At 37.9% G+C, this 19,081-nt stretch overlaps 1 protein-coding gene across 4 annotated transcripts in view; it reads left to right on the forward strand.

Annotated features, from left to right (window-relative positions):
- Positions 1 to 4,963, forward strand: part of TTC6 (tetratricopeptide repeat domain 6) — a 198,148-nt gene extending 193,185 nt beyond the window's left edge. For all 4 annotated transcript variants that reach the window (XM_042989590.1, XM_042989588.1, XM_042989587.1 and 1 more), the window contains exons 31-32: positions 3,563 to 3,788; positions 4,241 to 4,963. In XM_042989590.1, the coding sequence (XP_042845524.1) occupies positions 3,563 to 3,788; positions 4,241 to 4,377 (363 nt within the window). In that variant the 3' untranslated portion in view covers positions 4,378 to 4,963. The remainder of the gene's footprint in view (positions 1 to 3,562; positions 3,789 to 4,240) is intronic.
- Positions 4,964 to 19,081: the final 14,118 nt, after the last annotated feature.

Genomic DNA, 19,081 nt, shown 5'->3' on the forward strand with positions numbered 1-19,081 from the left:
GCCTTGAATAAAAGGGTTGTGGAAGTGGGTGGCAGGGTGGCTCAGTCAGGGAAGCATCCGATTTTTGATTTCAGCTCAGGTCATGAGCTCCTAACTCATATATATCACCAGTTGCTAAAACTGGATATTTTCCAAGTACATTAGAGCCCAAACTGGATTGATCTCGCTATCCCCTACCTCTTGTCGAGCTCTTCTTCATATAGATCCTCTCTCAGTTCAAGATGTCATCTTCCATCAGGTCACCTGAGTAGAGACATCAGCATCAACCGTATCTTTCTCTTCCTAACTTCTTTCATCCATCAGTTATCTAATCCTGTCAGTTTTGCTTCTTGATTTTTTTTCCCCTCAGATATGTGCCCTCCATTCTGTTCTACTGCCATTGCCTTGGTTTATTTAGGTCTTATTTTTTCCCAAGTTAGATCATGACCCTGGACACCAAGCCCTGTGATGAGATTCATTGACCTCAGTAGTGAAGCTAAATGCTGGGACAGAGAATTATTGAAGATATAATTCTATGAGGTGTGAATGAGATTGTTGTAGCTCAGACCTCAATGGACAGCTGGGAGGCTAATGTTTCCCAGGTTGATAAGCCAAGGTCAGTTGCCTTAAACTTCATCAATCTTAGACCGTCTCTGTCTGGGTCCTAGCAATGTTTCCCTGCATTGTGGAGTTAGTTAGTGAGATAAAGATAAATAAAATGACCAGGTCAGTTTTCTGTTCCCATAAATGTTTAAGATCCACACGGGAGGGAGATTCCAATCTTTTAAACTTGCCTTTAATAACTAGTATGAAACTAGTTAGATTTAAGGTGTATTTGATCCTTGATATTTTTTTTAAGTATGGCTCTGTTTTCCTGGCACTAGGGACTCATTAGCTGGGTGAATATTTCATTTCAAATGTATTTTGTCCTCTTTCCTGATATGCTGGATACTTAGGCTTCACAGAGCACACCCTCTCCAGAGTTAAGCAGACTTTGACAGTAATTATGCAGCTATTTTAGTATGCTTGAAGCCTTTTTGTGGAGAAAGTGGCTTCTATTTCCTCCTCCCCACCTCCTCAAACTTTGTTTCTAACTATACTGAAAGGAAGATTTAGGGGCAGGAAAAAGGATCCTTCAACAGATCAAATAATCTCTAGAGACTTAATATATATGTGCATATATATGTATACACATATATGTGTGTATATATGTATATATATATACACGTGTGTGTGTGTGTGTGTGTGTGTGTGTGTGTGTGTGTGTGTGTGTATTATATGTTTTGGCTTCTTTTATCATTAGTTAGTGACTTAATCATTTTAAATCACATTTGGATGAGCTACGTACATACATCATGAAGTATGGGTAACTTAAAAAGTAACTAGATCTGCTTTTTAATTGCAGATATTATGGCATTAGATGAATTGTTAAAAAATCAAGGCCATCTTTGCAGTAGGTGTCTTTGACCTTTAATTGCTTCATAACTATTACTCCTATACTGCAAGTAACCTCATTAAATGTATGGGCTTTTATTTTCTAAGTAATATATTTTGGAAGCTATGATAGAAAGTTATATTGTTCACAGGTACATTATTGTGTGTTACTGAATTATTTTATTGTAGCTTAAGTAAGCATTTGCTCCTACTTGATTGAAGTCATGCTTTTGTGATGTAGAATAGTGTGAGCTTTATTGATTATTTACTGGTTAACTAAAATGAAGCCTGAATTACTTTTTGAAGAAAGTCTTGGCCCTGCTTAGAGTCATTTCCTTGCCTCATTTCTGATGATTGTTGAGTCCAGCCTTCTGTTCAGGAGTGAATTCTCTTTAAGCTCTTCAGAGAAGGATGTCATTTCTGTCACCATTTTAGTAGATCCTTAAACTGCACTTATCTGCCACATAGAATAGTTCCATCCAGGAACAAGATGGGTTACACAATCTTGATCTAATTGCCTCTTAAAAGTCATCAGAGGTAGCAAAGTTCACAGAGAATTGCCTTAGGGCTACGTCGTCTCTCCATTTGTAGACACTGGGAAAAAAAATGGTTTATCAGTAATAATTGAATAGAAAATAATTGGTGTTTTGAATATCATTCTCAGTACTTTACATATGAACCTCACAATACTAATTGAGCACTGGAAGTAGAGTTCTATTTGTTACTTCCATTTTACAGATGAGAAAATTGGGGGCAAAAGGAGCTTTAGTTACTCATCCAAAGACATGGTGACAACAAGTGGTAGAGCCAGGATTTGAATCTAGAAATCTGGTTCCATGGTCTGGGCTCCTGGACACCATGCTACCAGTGTTTCATTTCACTCATGAATCCCTGTAATACACAGAGAAACATAGTTCAGCGAAGGAGACAGAGAAAATCATTAGAGGGGTAAGAGAAAAACCAAGGAGACATTCTGTCTCAAGGACAGGGAATTTTACAAAGGAAGCAAAGATCAAAAGTGTCCATGCCACAGAAATGTCATGAAAGAAAAGAACTAGAAAATGTCCATTGGGTTTGAGGACATCTGCAGCCTCAGCAAGAGCAGAACTCACAAAATAGGGGGAGATAGAGAGAAGCAAGATTGTGGTGTGTTGGGAAAAACTGAGTGGTAAAAAATCGGAGAACAGTCTGTATTGTTAAAAATGACTTTTCCTTTAAGTGAAGTAAGTTTTAAAGTAGGATCCAAATTTTTATCCATCATGGAATTAGAGAAGAGCCTCCTATCTTGAGTAGTAGGGGGTCTAATCAGCATCTGAAGTGAGTTGTGGTGAAGGACTATTTTAAAAGTTTCCAATTTATTATTGATCAATATGTTGCTAAGACAATATAAACAAGTTACTAGAAATATGTTTATGTCATAGCTGCGTCAAAATGCTTTAGAAGTTACTGACAGTTTACTCCTAGTTTCTGTACTTAAGCTCTTTACAGACCTGTAGCAAATGACTCTCAAACTAAGACCTCAAAACCAGTCTACAGACCACACTTTGAAGTGTTCCTTTCAGCTTGATGATGAGTAGAGAATAATCTAGAGTCTTTGGTCTTCTTGACAAGTTGATTTTTTTCCTCTCTCTTTCTTCTTCCCAACTGTCATAGTATAACTAAGTTTTTATCCCTTAATGGTATGGTTTAGAACCTTATTTTTAAAATTCATTTGCCTCTGTAGCTCTTAGATACTCTGCTTTTATATGAAAAATGTTAATTTTCCAACATATTTTATCTTGTTGTGACCTTCTTTTCTAATTTATATTTTGCCGCCTTCTAGTGCTGTACAGGGATGTGGGATTTCAGGGGTTGGTAGTAGAGCATTTCACCTCAGCAAGGAGTAGTGTTTTATCACTGACATTATCGAGATTTGCCAACACATGGTGATAACAAAAACAAAAGTGACTTTTGGCTGTTTTTATTACTGTTTTTTACATTGTCTACAGACAATGCACCTCTTTATCATCCCTATTTGGGATGAAATGCTTCCTCTGTCCCCTTGGTATGCCAATGTCCTTATTTTAACTTAAGAGCAAAAGTGCTTTAAGTTACTGTATAGCTTCCAATTGAAATATATTCAAATTACCATCATCTTCACATTTTGTAGGCCAGTGACTACTTCTCAAAGGCTTTGAAGTTTGATCCAGAAAATGAATGTGCTGCCATGAATCGAGCTATTGCAAATACAATTTTGAAGAAATACAAAGAAGCAAAAGAAGATTTTGCATATGTGGTTGAAAGCTGTCCCTTTTGGGCTGCAGTATATTTTAACAGAGCACACTTCTACTGTTGTTTAAAGCAATATGAACTAGCTGAGGGAGACCTAAGTAAAGGTATTTTTGTTTTGTAATTTTTGGCTAAGATCACAGGGGTTGTTGATATGCTTAGTTTTTGACAACAAAAGGAGAAAGTCATCAGGTCTATTTGTGTAGGTAAACTTACATAAGAATTAATGTTTTTATATATTATATCTTTAATGCTACCAATGTTGATTCCTTTATGGAACAGCTTAAAGCATGGGTAAGCTGAGATACAGAAAATTATTAGGGAAACCATACATAAACAATGGCAGCCTTTCAAAGAAAGACATTGTACAGTGTTCCCCAAGTTAGTTTCCTTAGAAAGATTTAATATTTTTAATCTTACTAAATAATTACTTACATTTGAAGAAAAATGCTTTCAAATAAATAACACTAAACTTCTTATAAATTTTTTATTTTTAAAAAAGGAGCCTATTTTCTAATGTTAGCATAAAACATAGCTTGAAATGTTTTTTCTTTTACAGCCCTGTCTTTGAAGCCTGATGATGCTCTCATATATAATCGCAGAGCAGAAGTTCGTGGTAGAATAGGTCTGATTGAGGAAGCCGTGGCTGACTATATTCAAGCACTTGATCTTCAAGAATATGCCCCAATGATGTGATTACACCGACCATGTTTTCTGCAGGAGTCTACACAGCTCTTCTTCCAGAAATCGAAACTTCTTTGTTTAAAAGGTTGCACTATCTTCATTATTGTATACATTATGTTTTGTTATCTACATAACCCTTTAAAGCATTTTAACAATATATTTATACTATATATTAATTATAAAGCTTCTAGATCATTTTTATGCATATTTGAAAAGCTAATAATAACTGAATTTCCTCATAAGGTGAGGAAACATAAATAGAATGTTTCTTAAGGAATATTAACATCTAAGATATTTTTTAAAGTAAAATAATTCCTTTTGAAATAACACTTTGTGATTATAGAAGGTCATTGACCTTTTCATCAATACCTACTCATAATGTTTTCAACAGTATCTAGATTAAAAAAAATAAATACAGAGCTGATAGCTGTAAAGAAATTGAGTACATTTCCTCTCTCTTCCTTTAAATAATGTCTATACAGGCCTGTATTTTTCCTGCTACTTACATCATTCCACCAGATAAACATGTTTCTCTTTTACATGTTATCTCCCTGCCAGGACAGCACCTATAAAAATTTTGGCCCTCCTGTTTCTTTAATATAGTTCGTTTTGCCTCTTTAATTCAAATTTCATAAACATATAGAAAAAATTTGTATACACGTATAATTAGCGGCTCACAGAAGTTAATGAGAATAAATAAAACAGGTAAGGGAGTGCCTGGATGGCTCAGTCAGTTGAATGTCCAACTTCGGCTCAGGTCATGATCTCGCGGTTCATGAGTTCAAGCCCTGCGTCGGGCTCTGCGCTGAGAGTTCAGAGCCTGGAGTCTGCTTCAGATTCTGTGTCTCCCTCTCTCTCTGTCTCTCCCTGCTCATACTCTGTCTCTTTCTCAAAAATAAACATTAAAAAAAATTAAAAAAAACAGGTAAAAATTCTGTATAGATTGTCCTTGAAGGATCCTTGAGTGAACCAGAGAAGCCCTTTCCTTTACCTTCCTGATAAAAACAAGGATTCATTCACATTTGCTTCAGTCACTTGTTTTTCTTCTTCACTTCATTCTTGTACATCTCTAGCTCCTCAGAGACATCAGGCATGTTGGAAAGAATACCTCCATCTACTCAGTTTCTGGTTTTTGTTTTGTTTTTATTATTATTATTATTATTATTATTATTATTATTATTTATTTTTTTTTTTTTAGTTTGATGTACCAGATTTTCACAATAGAAGGTTGATTTTAATATGTGAGCCACTGTGGGGTTGGATGCTTCACACTATTTCAGGATAATCTTCTAGGCATGATATGTGGGCTCATGTGAGGATTGGGTCATCCCTAGGGAATTGTTTCAGTTGGTGAACCAGACACATTTTAGTAAACCACTTTGGATCTCTTGCCTTCATTTGTCTCCAGATATTTTGTCCCATCCAGCCCAGACCCTCGATGAGATTCAGACCAACCTCCTGCACCCACAGAGAGCCCCTTGCCTCCTGCTTCGCCCACTGCCCTGGGGCATCTCTGTTAGTGCTGAGGTTTTGGATTGCCATGGGATCGGCCAGTGCTCACCCATCTGTACCGTGGATGTGCAGGGGCCTGAGTCCCTGTCAAATACACCTCTGATGCTGGGAGAAAGGAACTAGTCGATAGATTGTTCTCCCTTCCTTCTCTTGGTGGCATGTCTCGAGACACTCAGTGGTGTATACAGCCTCCTGGAGGACGCTCGTGGCAGCCAGCTTTAAAACATACCTCGTATTGGCGCTTCTGTCTTCCCTGCCTCACTCCCTCTCGTCACTGCTCCTACTTTTCTGGGTTTGCACTTTTTGATAGAGTCAGACCACAGGAGCATTTGCCTCTGGATCTGCTTTCTGGGGTAACCCAGGCTAAGGCAATTAGTCATTTAATATATATATTTTTCTGATTGCACACAAATACTTACAACATGAAGCAGGAATGATACAAACCAAAGGCCATCCTAGCATAATGGAATCATGTCTAACTTGTCAAAATGCCACATGTCCCCCTGTCCAGATCCCCTCGGCACCCAGTTTCTGTGCACACTGGCAGCGTCCTACTGCACACACCTACACTTTCCACCTGAGGCATTTCTCTCAGATCACACATAGGCCAGGTCAGAACTGGAAGGGAGTTCATGTCACTAGGAGCAGCCTTCAGCATTGACAGATGGAAGGTGGAGGATAAACACTTCAGCCTCCTTGATGTTAGGTGGGCGCCTCTCCCTGACTTCAATCGGCTTAAACTCTCCCCCCACCTCCACCAGTTGCCCACCATATAGCCTCCTCAATAACATACCCTTTGTTGGCTTTCCTCACCCTTGCCTCACTCTCTCCTCCTGACACCAGCTTCCTGGAACCTCCTCCTAAATAACCCCCTGGCCCTCAAATCCTGGTCTCAGGTTTGGCTTCTGCAGGAATGAATCTAAGGCAGCATCACCAAGGAAGAGGCACTGAAGCTGGATCCTGAGCAGGGGTAAGTGCCCATGCATGGGCAGAGGTGTTGGACTGTTAGGCCCTCAATACAGACTGAATGTCAGGACAGGGACAGAAGTGGGTAAACAAAGCATGTTTGAAGAGTGGCTGGAGCAGAGTGTGAGGAAATGGTGGGAGGAAAACCTGGTCGTGTGGTCAGACATGAAAAATCTGGTGCTAGATAAAGGAGCCAGAAGAAGGAGTTAAGACCTAACTCTGTGTGGCGTATAAGGTGGGGCTGGGGTGGGGAGACTGACAGAGAGGTTCCACCCCTTCATTCCTTTCATCTCCTGGCATCCTCATGTTAATGAACTGAGGACATTTTGTCATCACCAGATGAAAACTGGACTTATGAAAATTGATCAGTTCTCTGCAGGGAGAGGTTTGCCCTGTCCTGTATGTGCTCCACTCTGACTCCGCGTGAGTCTGTCTGCTCTGAAGATAAAGGCAGGTGAAGGAGACACAGCAGGATAGAGGCAGGATGGAGACCAAGGGAGAAAGTGCCTTCCAGAAAGTCATGAGAGCTAAATCATACATGAAGGACCCCAAGGGAAGAGGAAGGACATGTCTGGATTCCGTCTTTTTCTTTTTAGCTTGAGTGACGTTGACTTCTTCAGCAGATGAATGGAGCCTATATCTCCCACCATCATGGGACTTAGTGATCAGGTTTAACTTATTCACAATACATGTGCACGTGCACATACACTCACAACTTTTACTGATGATTATTCCTGGGAAGTAAAATTGGAGGGGAAAAAAGGATAAGGAGATTGTTTTACCTTTTGTTGTTGTTGTTGTTGTTACATTAAGATGGAAGAAGAATGGTAGGACTACAAGTAGCCTTTACTTTCAATTTTTTACACATTTTTGTAATTTACAGGGGGGTTTTGTTGTTGTTTTTTTCTCCATGAGAGTCTAAGCTCTATGAGGACAAGGATATTATTATTATTATTATTATTATTATTATTATTATTATTTTCTTTAGTGCTGCATCCCTAATACTTATACTGACTAAAAAATAAGAGATGTTCAAGATATATCTGTTAAAATAAAACAAATTACAAATGCAGTAAGTCAATATTTCTGTGTAGATATTGTGGTGAATTGTTTGCTTGTCATACACTCCATTGTACCTCCTGCATGTCTGCCATAATACCGAGACTGAAAAGCTAAGATTATGTCTCCCAAATGTCCTTGCAGCCAGAGTTCCCGATGTGATTTAGTTTCTGCCAATCTGATACAATTTCTCGAGAGTAAATGGAGGCAGCATCATGCAAAACACCTTCCTGCTGATATTAAAACAGTCGGCTATGGGTGGCCCTAGAGTAGAGCTCTAGATTTAGCAAATAAAGATACAGGACACCTGGTTGAATTTTAATTTCAGATAAAGAAGGGGTAATTCAGGACTCCTAGTTGAACACATGACAACCAGTTACATTTGAATTTCAAATCAACAACAAAGTTTTCAGTCTAAGTATGTCCTGACTATTGTATGGGACACACTTACACCAAACATCTTTTTGTTGTTGATCTGAAATTCAAATTTAAATGGGTGTCCTGCATCTTATCTAGCAACCTTATTCGGAAGCCAGCCCTCATGGCCCTGGCTTTCTGACCCTGGATGAATTGTACATTTTTCCTGGAGCCAATAGCTTCTGTGACCTTTTCTTGATTTTCTACATTTCTCTTTATGGCAGAGCAGACTCCCCAAGTTTGGCCACTTTTGTGTTGCTCTTCTGATGGCTCAGTCTAGAACCTGCTGGACCTTCTGACAATGATGTGAGCACGCATTTCTTTGTATGAAACCTCTTTCTTCTTAAAATTACAAGAATGGCTTCTGTTATCTACAGCTGAACTCTGACTGACATAGTTTCAAAGTTTTTTTAAAAAAACAATTTAGAGCTTTTCTTTTCTCATGAATGGAGTCAGAGTAATAGCATCTTTTCTGCAATGAGGTATTTGTATAGTTTGGTCTTGGGTCAAAGTGGGTCAAAGTTGAAAATAATAACTATAATAATCATGATTTTTAGCACTTACTTGAAGCAACGTAGATACTTTGTCTCTACCTTGTCAACAGTCTTGCGAGGTAGTAGGTATCATTAGATGAGGAAACCAGGACTCAAGAAGATTGAGTTATATGATGAGTTATACATAGCTAGTAAGTGTTGGAGCTGAGAGTCAACGCTTACTCTACTCTAAAAGCCACTGCTCTTTCTGCTCCTTTTCACTAGAGAGAAATAAAACAAGATTAATTCATAGTCTATTAGTCTTTATCGTAATGACATGAAAGCTTTCTGCCTAATGATCGTTAGTGCAGAAAAAGGATTTTCAGTCTTTAATGTTTCTTTTGTACTGGTATATATATGTATATATTTATATCCATGTCAATGTGTCTGTGTATATCTAATCTAGCCTCAGATAAATGTGTGATAATAGTAAGATTATCTTGAGCTTTTAATTTGAAATATAGTCAATGGGCAATACCTTGTATTTTATCTTTAATATTAAAAGCCAGATGGTGCACCTGGTGGCTCAGTCGGTTAAGCATCCGACTTCAGCTCAGGTCATGATCTCACGGTTTGTGAGTTCGAGCCCCGTGTTGGGGGTCTGTACTGACAGCTTAGAGCCTGGGGCCTGCTTCAGATGCTGTGTCCCTCTCTCTCCCCTTCTCTGCTTGCACTCTGTCTCTCAAAAATGAATAACTGTTAAAAAAAAAAAACAAACCTAAAAACAAAATAAAATCCAGATAAGAATGGCAGTAGAAGTTCAGTATGTAGGCAGTAAGACAGGGAAGAAAAAGGAAATCGTCATTTGTTAAAGACCTACTATGTATCAGAAACTCAGTTATGGCTTAAGGACATTTTCATTTCACCATTATAACCTATGGAGGTCTTGTTATTCCCACTTTACAGAAGAAAAATATGAGGTACAAAAAGGTTAAATAATCAATTTAGAGGACCTCTAGGATAATGATGTTACCCAAACTTTGTTTCATTTTTATTTACTCTATATATTTCTTTTAGTGGGCTTATTAATATCGATTGAATTTACTTAAAATAAGGAATTTATAAAAATAAATGTGTAAATAATGAGAAGTTTGTCCTTGTTCTACCTAAAAGAATCTCTTCTTATGCCAATGTTTCTCATATTACAATTTGGGAAACACTGTATAGTATTAGTGCCTGGAGTGCATCTGAAAGAGTAATCAGAGTGAGAGAGGGAAAAACAAATAATCCCCATTGAGATGGGGAGGGAAAGAGAAAGAACAAGAAGCAGAAGTTGACTGGTACCTGGACAGGCAGATCAGAACCAGAAGCAATAATTGTGTGCTTTGATAGTGTTAGTCTGTATTCGGAGCATTTTGTAATAACAAGGTCTTACTCCCAGTTTTCCGGCAGAGCATAAAAAATGTTAGTCAATGTCTTAGAATCATTGATCTCCAAGAATAACAGGCATTTTATGACTATCCGTGATGAGATCCCAATGTCCAACATCTGTTCCTCTCCTCACCTACTTTTGCATGGCTAATTTATTTTCAGAAAGAGACTTTTTCCCTACACAGGGGGGTGGCTTAGATATTTGTGCTCTACCCTTCCACAGCACTATCACCTACTCTCTGGAACATGCTTCATATCCATACATCCTTGTTTATTGACTGTCTTCCCCACTACTCAGAAACTCTACAAGGGCAACGATTAGGTCTACCTTGTTCACTGCTACCTCACCAATGCTTATCACAGTTCCTGGCACACAGCAGGTGCTTCATAAATATTTGATGAACTTACTTAAACAAAACACAAGCCTGAACATTATGTCCTGCAGGACAATATGACCCAACACACTATGGCTACATTTTACTATTCATTTCTATGATAAAGTGAGCATGCTGTGAGATTCTAGGCAAGCCCAGAATCTTCAAAAGGCAAAGCAATGACATCAATGCTATTCTTATTTAACCTTTCCTGTGAGTAGAGAGGTCTTTAGAACCACAGCTTTTACAATGCCTAACTTACACATATACACACAGCACCCTGAAAACCACAAGATGAGATGAATAACTTTAGAAAAAGAAGTTAGAAAAACTCAAGATGTGATGAATGAAGTCAGCCTGCTATAAAAATAACAGCTGAAAAACAACTCTGTGTCAAGGTGATGAGGGCAAAATGAAATCACAATGTATCAACATCTCAGGCTAATCATTGTAATTTTTATAATTGGATGATGCTATGACATAATTAAGTTAAAACCCAATTAAGTATAGTGAATAAGAGACTATAACAAATTTTTAGTTACTTCCTTCCTTCCTTCAGAAAGTTTGTGCTGGGGCACCTGAGTGGCTCAACTGGTTAAGTGTCAGACTGTTAATTTCTGCTCAGGTCATGATCTTATGGTTTGTGAGTTTGATCCCTGCATAGGGCTCTGTGCTGATGATGCAGAGCCTGCTTGAGATCCTCTCTCTCTCTCTCTTTCTCTGCTTCTCCCCCACTTGCTCACTGTGCGCGCGCTCTCTCTCTCTCTCTCTCGAAATAACTAAACTTAAAAAAAGAGAAAAGACTATGAAAGATGCATGTTGCTCTTTTTCCCTGGGAGCCTACAATGGACTCAGCTAGAGCTGGCAGGCAGGCCTCCTTTGCAGGTGCAACTGGCTCAGGCAGTTCCTGCCCACAAAATTCTCAGTCCACGTTTGTACTGTGACCATCTCTTTGAAAAAACAGCCTTAAAATTTTTTTTCCCCTAAAATACATAGTGTGGCGATCGTAGTCACTTAAATTTATAAAGAAATATAAAATTTTGCTGTTTAAGCCTGTGTTTGAAGACTTTTATCTTCCCAGCACCACAATTTTAATTTATTTGCAAAAGGATAAGGTATTAGTTTGCATGTACTTGTGTGGTGATTTTGCTTTACTTTAGAGCTCTTGCTTCTCTGCAGGTAGAAAGATCTCCAAGCCCCCGATGAAAAGAAAAAAAAATATTAATCACTGAAAACTTTGCCTCAACATATCTGTATCAACTTCATGACACAAATTTTAATAGAGAAAGGAAGCTTAACTGACTAGTGGCTTATGCTGATGATACTTGTAATTTTATAACCATCACTTACAAGCAATAAATCACTAAGTGGAAAAAGCATCATTTACATTCCAGATAGAAAAATTCTCCTTAATCTTACCTCAGTTGGTTAGTAGGCTAGACAATTCCATTTATTGTGCATATATATGTATACACACACACACACACACACACACATATATATATATATAAACACTTTAAAGTATTATTTTTATTTATGTGGTTCTAAGGCCAAAGGAATAGATCCCTAATTACACTGCATGAAATATTTCTTTTTTCTATAAATTTCCCATAGGAGACCATTGTAAATCTATGAATCAACTTAGCTTGACTTCTATTTGGAGAAAGAAAAAGTAATTGAGAATTTAACTTCATGATTTATGGCATTATGATTGTTACACAGTAGTAAGTATTTTTTAAAGCTTGTTATAAATTAAAATATTCAGAATTTATTAGACTGGAAGACTGCCATTTAGGTATGTTTGCTTTAAATTTTTTTAATTATTTATTTTTGAGAGAAAGAGAGAGAGACAAAGCATGAGCAAGGGGAGGGGCAGAGAGAAGGAGATACAGAATCTGAAGCAGGCTCCAGGCTCTGAGCTGTCAGCACAGACCCTGATGCGGGGCTCAAACTCATGAGCTGTGAGATCATGACCTGAGCTGAAGCCAGACACTCAACCAACTGAGCCACCCAGGCGCCCCTACGTATGTTTGCTTTATAAGCTAGGAACAAATTTCTCATCTGAATTTGAAGACCAAGGTAAGAATTTTAGTGTCTAAGTTAAGGTGATTTATTACACAAAAACTAGAGACGAGATCTCCTTTCCTTAAAAATAACAATGATTTTATTAAAGTCTTGGAGCCCTGTTCAGAAAATTTGCAAATTCTATAGTACAACTCTGTGCCTTTGTAATGTGGGAAACATCTCAACACAATTTTTCTGGGTGCAATTTATGCTGAATAATGTATGAGTTGTATAATAGCTCTGCAGCGCGTTCTCATCTCCGCAGGATGCTGGCTTCTAGTATTGCATCTCCCGCTTTCAATTCCTATGCCGTATGTTTACTATATTGGATCTTTGACAGTAAGTAGTCAAGGTGGGGGAAGAATGTTGGAGAACTGAAAATCCTTAGCAATCTAGAAAATAGCTTAATACGCTAGACTTCTCATTGCAGTGTGGTTATGAAAATGTGAGTTTTGAATAGAACTTTCCTCTAGGGTTCTGAACCTGGGATGTCTTTACACCAGGGAATAAGTGGGTAGCCAGTGAATATCTATTGTACTTGGGGAATGTTAGAGGGAGAGAAGAGAGAGAAATTTAAGTAATTTAACTGGAAAGCAATTTAAGCATTTTCACATAAAAAGATACAGCTTCGTTATGGAATAGAACTTTAAAAATTCACATGAAATCTTAACAGTAAAGCACGAGACTTTGGAGACATTGCTCCCTTTTGAAAGGCTGCTTGGGGATATACCACAGATCTGTAGGGGTCAGCATTCACTCTCTGTTCCTGGTGACCCCGAAATAGTCGCAACATCCACCACCACAGCAACACAGCAACGTTGTTCCTGAGGCTTCCTCCACAGCGGGTGCCCGTGAGCCCATTTTACAGATGAGGAAATTTGGGTCCAGAGATATTAAGTGGCCCATCAAGGTCCCACATTTTTTAAATATAATTTATTGTCAAATTGGCTTACATACAACACCCAGTGCTCATCCCAACAAGTGCTCTCCTCAATGCCCATCACCCATTGTCCCTCTTCCCCACCCCCTCCTGTCCACCTTCAGTTCATTCTCTGTATTGATGAGTCTCTTGTGGTTTGCCTCCCTCCCTCTCTGTTTGTATCTATTTTCCCCCCTCCCTTCCCCATGGTCTTCTGTTAAGTTTCTCAGGATCCACAGATGAGTGAAAACATATGATATCTGTCCTCTGACTGACTTATTTCACTCAGCATAATACCTTCCAGTTCCATCCATGTTGCTGCAAATGGCATGATTTCATTCTTTCTCACTGCCAAGTAGTATTCCATTGTATATATAAACCACATCTTCTTTATCCATTCATCAGTGGATGGACATTTAGGCTCTCTCCATGATTTGGCTATTGTTAAGGTCCCACATTTAAGGAAAGAATCATAATACAAACCCAGGCAACCTGATAAATTTGAGAAATGCTGTTTCAGGAATACTTTGGAATGAAAATACCAATAAAGTCAGATAAAAAAGACTGAAGCTCCTCTCTTTGAGTTGTTTTTTGTTTTTTTTGTTTTTTTTTTAGGATTCTGATTGAAAGTCTTTATGACTAACTAGAGTAGAGTAATTCAGTTCTCAAAGAACTTTCCATGGTACCTATATTTTGATTTAATGTCTTAAGTGCTATCTTCATGTCTCCTTAGATCCATTTTAAGCTATATAAAATATGTAGAATAATAACATTTAAGTGCTTACAAACTGTCAAGACCTTTTCTAAATGCTCTATATGTATTATCTCTTTAATTATTACAACCACTCCATGAAGTTCTTATAATTAACATCGCATTTTATAGATGAGAAAACTGAGGCAGAAGCAGATTAGGTAATTTGCTTAAAGTCACACATCAACCAAGGGGTCAAACAATCTGACTGCAAAGCCTTTGCTCTTTACCTGAGTCTAAGGGGCCTAAGGAAGGACAGACACTGAGGCCACATCTAATACGGAGAAGTGCCTGTCAGCGGTCTGCAAGTCTCAGGGGGATCTGTGCCCTGGAAACACTGTCTCTTGACACCCCAGAAATTGTATGGTTCCTTGAGAACTTCAGGAATTCCATGTCCTGTCTTCTGTTTGGAATAATATAGACCCAAAGTGGCAATACAGTTTCATCTTAAAATGAAGAAGGTTAGAAAGTACAATTCGACCTTAAAAACCTAGTAACTAACCTCACTATGCTATAGGTTGTGGCTTCTACTGAACTAGAACTTTATTTTCTAGATACTAAGTCTCTCTGAGATCTACCCCTTAAAGTTTATAAAAAAAAGAACAGTCTCTCTAAGAAAAAACGGCTAATGCTGACCTAGCTTTCTAAACAGGATGAGGCTTTAAGAATAATTTCTGCCATTCAACTCTCCCGTGACCCACAAGCAATAAATGGCAGTCTTTTAAAAACAGCAATGGCTTATCCTGGGCATCAAGCAGGGAAGAACTTGAGTGATTTCTCTACACTTGTAATGTCAAGAGGAGTCCTACTCAGAGACCTCTGTTATAAAAGAGGAATTGTTGGGGCGCCTGGGTGGCGCAGTCGGTTAAGCGTCCGACTTCAGCCAGGTCACGATCTCGCGGTCCGTGAGTTCGAGCCCCGCGTCAGGCTCTGGGCTGATGGCTCGGAGCCTGGAGCCTGTTTCCGCTTCTGTGTCTCCCTCTCTCTCTGCCCCTCCCCCGTTCATGCTCTGTCTCTCTCTGTCCCAAAAATAAATTAAAAAAAAAAAAAAAAAAACGCTGAAAAGAGGAATTGTTTATGGCTATTGAAAAATCCTCCCAGAACTGTCCATCAAACTTTATGAAATGTGTGAGTTACTTAGGTATCAGCTTTCTGGATCTAGTTTTGTTTTTTTGTTTTTTTGTTTTTTGTTTTTTTTCCAGAGCATTCAGAATCAAACCCTTTGCTTACTGGCTGGTTTCATATTGATAAACACAGAGCTGTTTTATTTTCTTTTTCTTCCTTTTCTCCCTGTTTTTCTTGACTCTCTTCACACCTCTTTTCTTTCCTTTATACCCTGTACTGAGACTCTAACTCAGTGTTTCTCAAAATGGAGCCTGTGGCTCACTCAGAATTGGCTAGAATGCTTATTAAAAATGCATATTTGAGGCCTTCCCTCAACTATACTAAATCTGATTCTCTGGAGTGGAGCTGAGGACTCTGCATTTCAATAAGCTCCTGAAAGATTCCTATCCAGACTGAAGCAGAGAAGGTCTAGCCCAGCAGTTTTCCAACTTTATTGTGGAAAGCTTGTTTCATTAGAATTCTAGGCGCTGGTCCAGAGTTTCTGATTCAATACGTCCCTGGTGGGGACCAAAAACTTGCTAATGCTGCTGGTTCAGAAACCCCACTTTGTGAACACTAGAGCTTTAAGTTCTAGTCTAATCTTTGAAGTCCTGAAAAAAAAACCTCTAATAAAACATGCTCTAAAATGTTAAATATTTTGTTTATAGAAATAAAAATATTACCAAAAATACCCAAATTTCTATCTGTACCTTTGTGTGGGACCATTCCTCACTCTACATCTCTGTATGTTCAGCCCAGCTCATCCTTCAGAGGGTGACTCCCACCCCCTTCAGGTAATCTTGATTTACACAATGGTGAGCTCACTCTGTTTCTCTCCTTGGCTCCTCCCCACCCCCCAGCTTTCCACTTGTTTGAGGATACTGATTCCTTTCTATGTAGGGGTGTAGATAATTGTGTTTGGGGAAGATGTTTCATCTTTCCTACCATACTGAAGACTCCTTAAATACAAGGTTTGCACCATTTTTTATTCTGCCTTGCCTGATAGTGGCACTTCATTAATGCCGAGCACATGTTTGATTAATGAGTGAATATTTCAGTGAGGCAAAGATATATTTAATTCCTTTAAATTAGAGCTAGACTGTTAATGCTTTATATTTTCCACTCGAAGGATCAGTCTTCACAGCAATGATAGTTGTTCTTTAATTTTGCTGAGAAGTTAGGTAAATGAAAATCCAAGGAATGCTCCAATAGGGTGCTGAGGTTTTGTACTGGTTTTCCAGAAATAATTCTGTTTTGGCTACACAAAGTGTAGTTCCTGGACCAGCAGCACTGGCCTCACCTGGGAGCATGTTAAAAACTCAGAGTCTTGAGCCTCACCCCAGGGTCATCAGAATCAGGATCAGAATCAGAATCAGAATCTCTTGGTGCTATCTCTGTGCATTCAAGTTAGAGAAATACTACATTACTCAGAAGAGTTTTCTTCTGACTGAAAGAGTACTTAAACATAGTGACAAGTCAGTGCTAGAATCCTTTTTACTGGTGACTACAAGTTTGTTAAGAAATGTTTTATTTGTAAGATACCCTTGTGGTAACTGGGAGTTTTACTGGGGATTTGTAACCATCATCAAAGGTTCTTATTATATGGGTATCATATTGTACTAGACACTGTTAAAGAAATGTAAAGAATCTGAGCTTTACCACAAAGCCAGACATGATTGATGTGGGTAAGCAGATATTAAGACATAAGTAAACCTATGAAGCCTATAGATCCAGCATCAATACAACATGAATGGATTTGTTTTTGAAAGTCTTTGTTTTATTCACCCCCTATAATCCACATTTCTTTGATTTGTGAGTTTTCAAAACAAGGTATTTTTAGCTATTTGCATACAGAGATTTGGTAATAAACAGTTACCTGGGCAGGTTACATTAAGATTGATATTCCTGAGCCCCTCAACAACTGATCTCAATTTGTCACAAAAAAGTATAAGTGTCCTTTGATATGGAAAATTAGTTATGCTATGTGGTACCCAAGTAAAGGCATCTTCCCTTTGGCTTTCATTTATAGTATAACTCATGTATAAATGGGTCAGGCATCAAAGGCATAATTAACAGTTTTAAATAAATTGTCAAAAATAAGGGATAGTGTTTATGTGCTTTGTATTAAAAGTTCACTCATAATTTAGGGTTCAAAGTGTGCCATCATTATACAAATATAAAAACATTCATTTAAGCTTATCTGAGATTATCGTACTTAGAATATTGATCTTTACTGCTCCCTAGTGAATGGATTATGCAATATTTAATGTGTGAGGCTTACATGGACTATGGACTTTCTTGGTTAATAAGATCTCTTTTCTTTTATGACAGTTGTGATTCCCAAAAGATGCTCATTAGAAAGGTGAGAGTGGCTGCCTTGAACGTATGCTGGTTCAATAATGGGCAAGGTATCAGCAAGGCCCTGGAAGGAGTTTAGGAACTTTATGTGTCTCATTCATTGCTGTGCTGTTTTTTGTTTTTTTTTTTTAATTCCTCTGGGAGGTTTTATGTGACATAATTTAACCAAAGAAGAACAGTGTCATTAAAAAGCTATTTAGGATATGGATGCTAATACCAGCTGTAAACATTCTGCTCTCTTAGGCCCCGGAGTATTAGAACAGGGGAATACAGCAGTTAATTATAAGAATATATTTTCCATTTTCCATAGTATTACAGTATTTTGATGAATTACTTCTCTATCACTGAAGACTTTACTTTCCAATGGTCTACTTACTAGTTAATATTGCTGCTATTAAACTTCTAGCACATAATCATTACTATATTATTCTGGATAATTTTGTTTCACTGATATTGTCTTTATTTGAGACTGTGGGATCGAAAACAACCAATGCATGCTACCATTTGCAAATACAATAAGATGACAGTATTCATTATGAACAGAAGCAAAACTATGCCCATGTCTTCTTAATGGGAGTATTAAAACCTTTCCAAATTTGACATGCACTTTTCTAAGTTACATGAAGATTAGCATTGTGAACAATCAAGTCTCATAAACTATTTCCCCTTGGGAACTTCATTTTCTTTCTCCTCTTCTTGTCCTCGACATAAAAGCCAAGATGTCTTGAATTCAGTAATGAATTGCACAGCAAAGAGTAGGTATTTGATGCATGTTTATTGAAATAAGTAAACAATATTGGGGGAAAATTTGACCCCTCAAGAAGAAACATTTTAAAATGTGAACATGGATTTCAGTAATTTACAACAAAAAGTCAGTGCTAACTACCAGGATATAGAAGGTAGTCATGCGTGTTTTATATTGGTAATAATCAACTGACATGCATTTCAGTCTTGTATTAATGTGCTTTAATGTTCAGAATAATAAAGCTTCTACATAAAGGCGTATAAGTTCTTGAACTCGCTCTATGTCAGTTTTCTGAATTAAAGTAATTTTAAAGTAAAATAAGGTTGTTCCCAGAGATGTAATAGTTTAAAAGACTAGGGCATTTTTTTTTTCTAAAGTGCATATCTGGACTTTCGGTTTAGAATTGCATGTCTGGAAAAACTTTTCATAATCTGCTTTTCTCCCCTTTTCTTTTCTTTTTGCACGTATTTATTTTGGCCAGCTGGCGAGACAGATCTTTTTCAGGGGCCCAGCCTTCCAGTCTGAGTATGGTTGTCCAAAACC

Source organism: Panthera tigris, chromosome B3 (assembly GCF_018350195.1).
Source record: "Panthera tigris isolate Pti1 chromosome B3, P.tigris_Pti1_mat1.1, whole genome shotgun sequence".
Classification (NCBI taxonomy): Eukaryota; Metazoa; Chordata; class Mammalia; order Carnivora; family Felidae; genus Panthera; species Panthera tigris.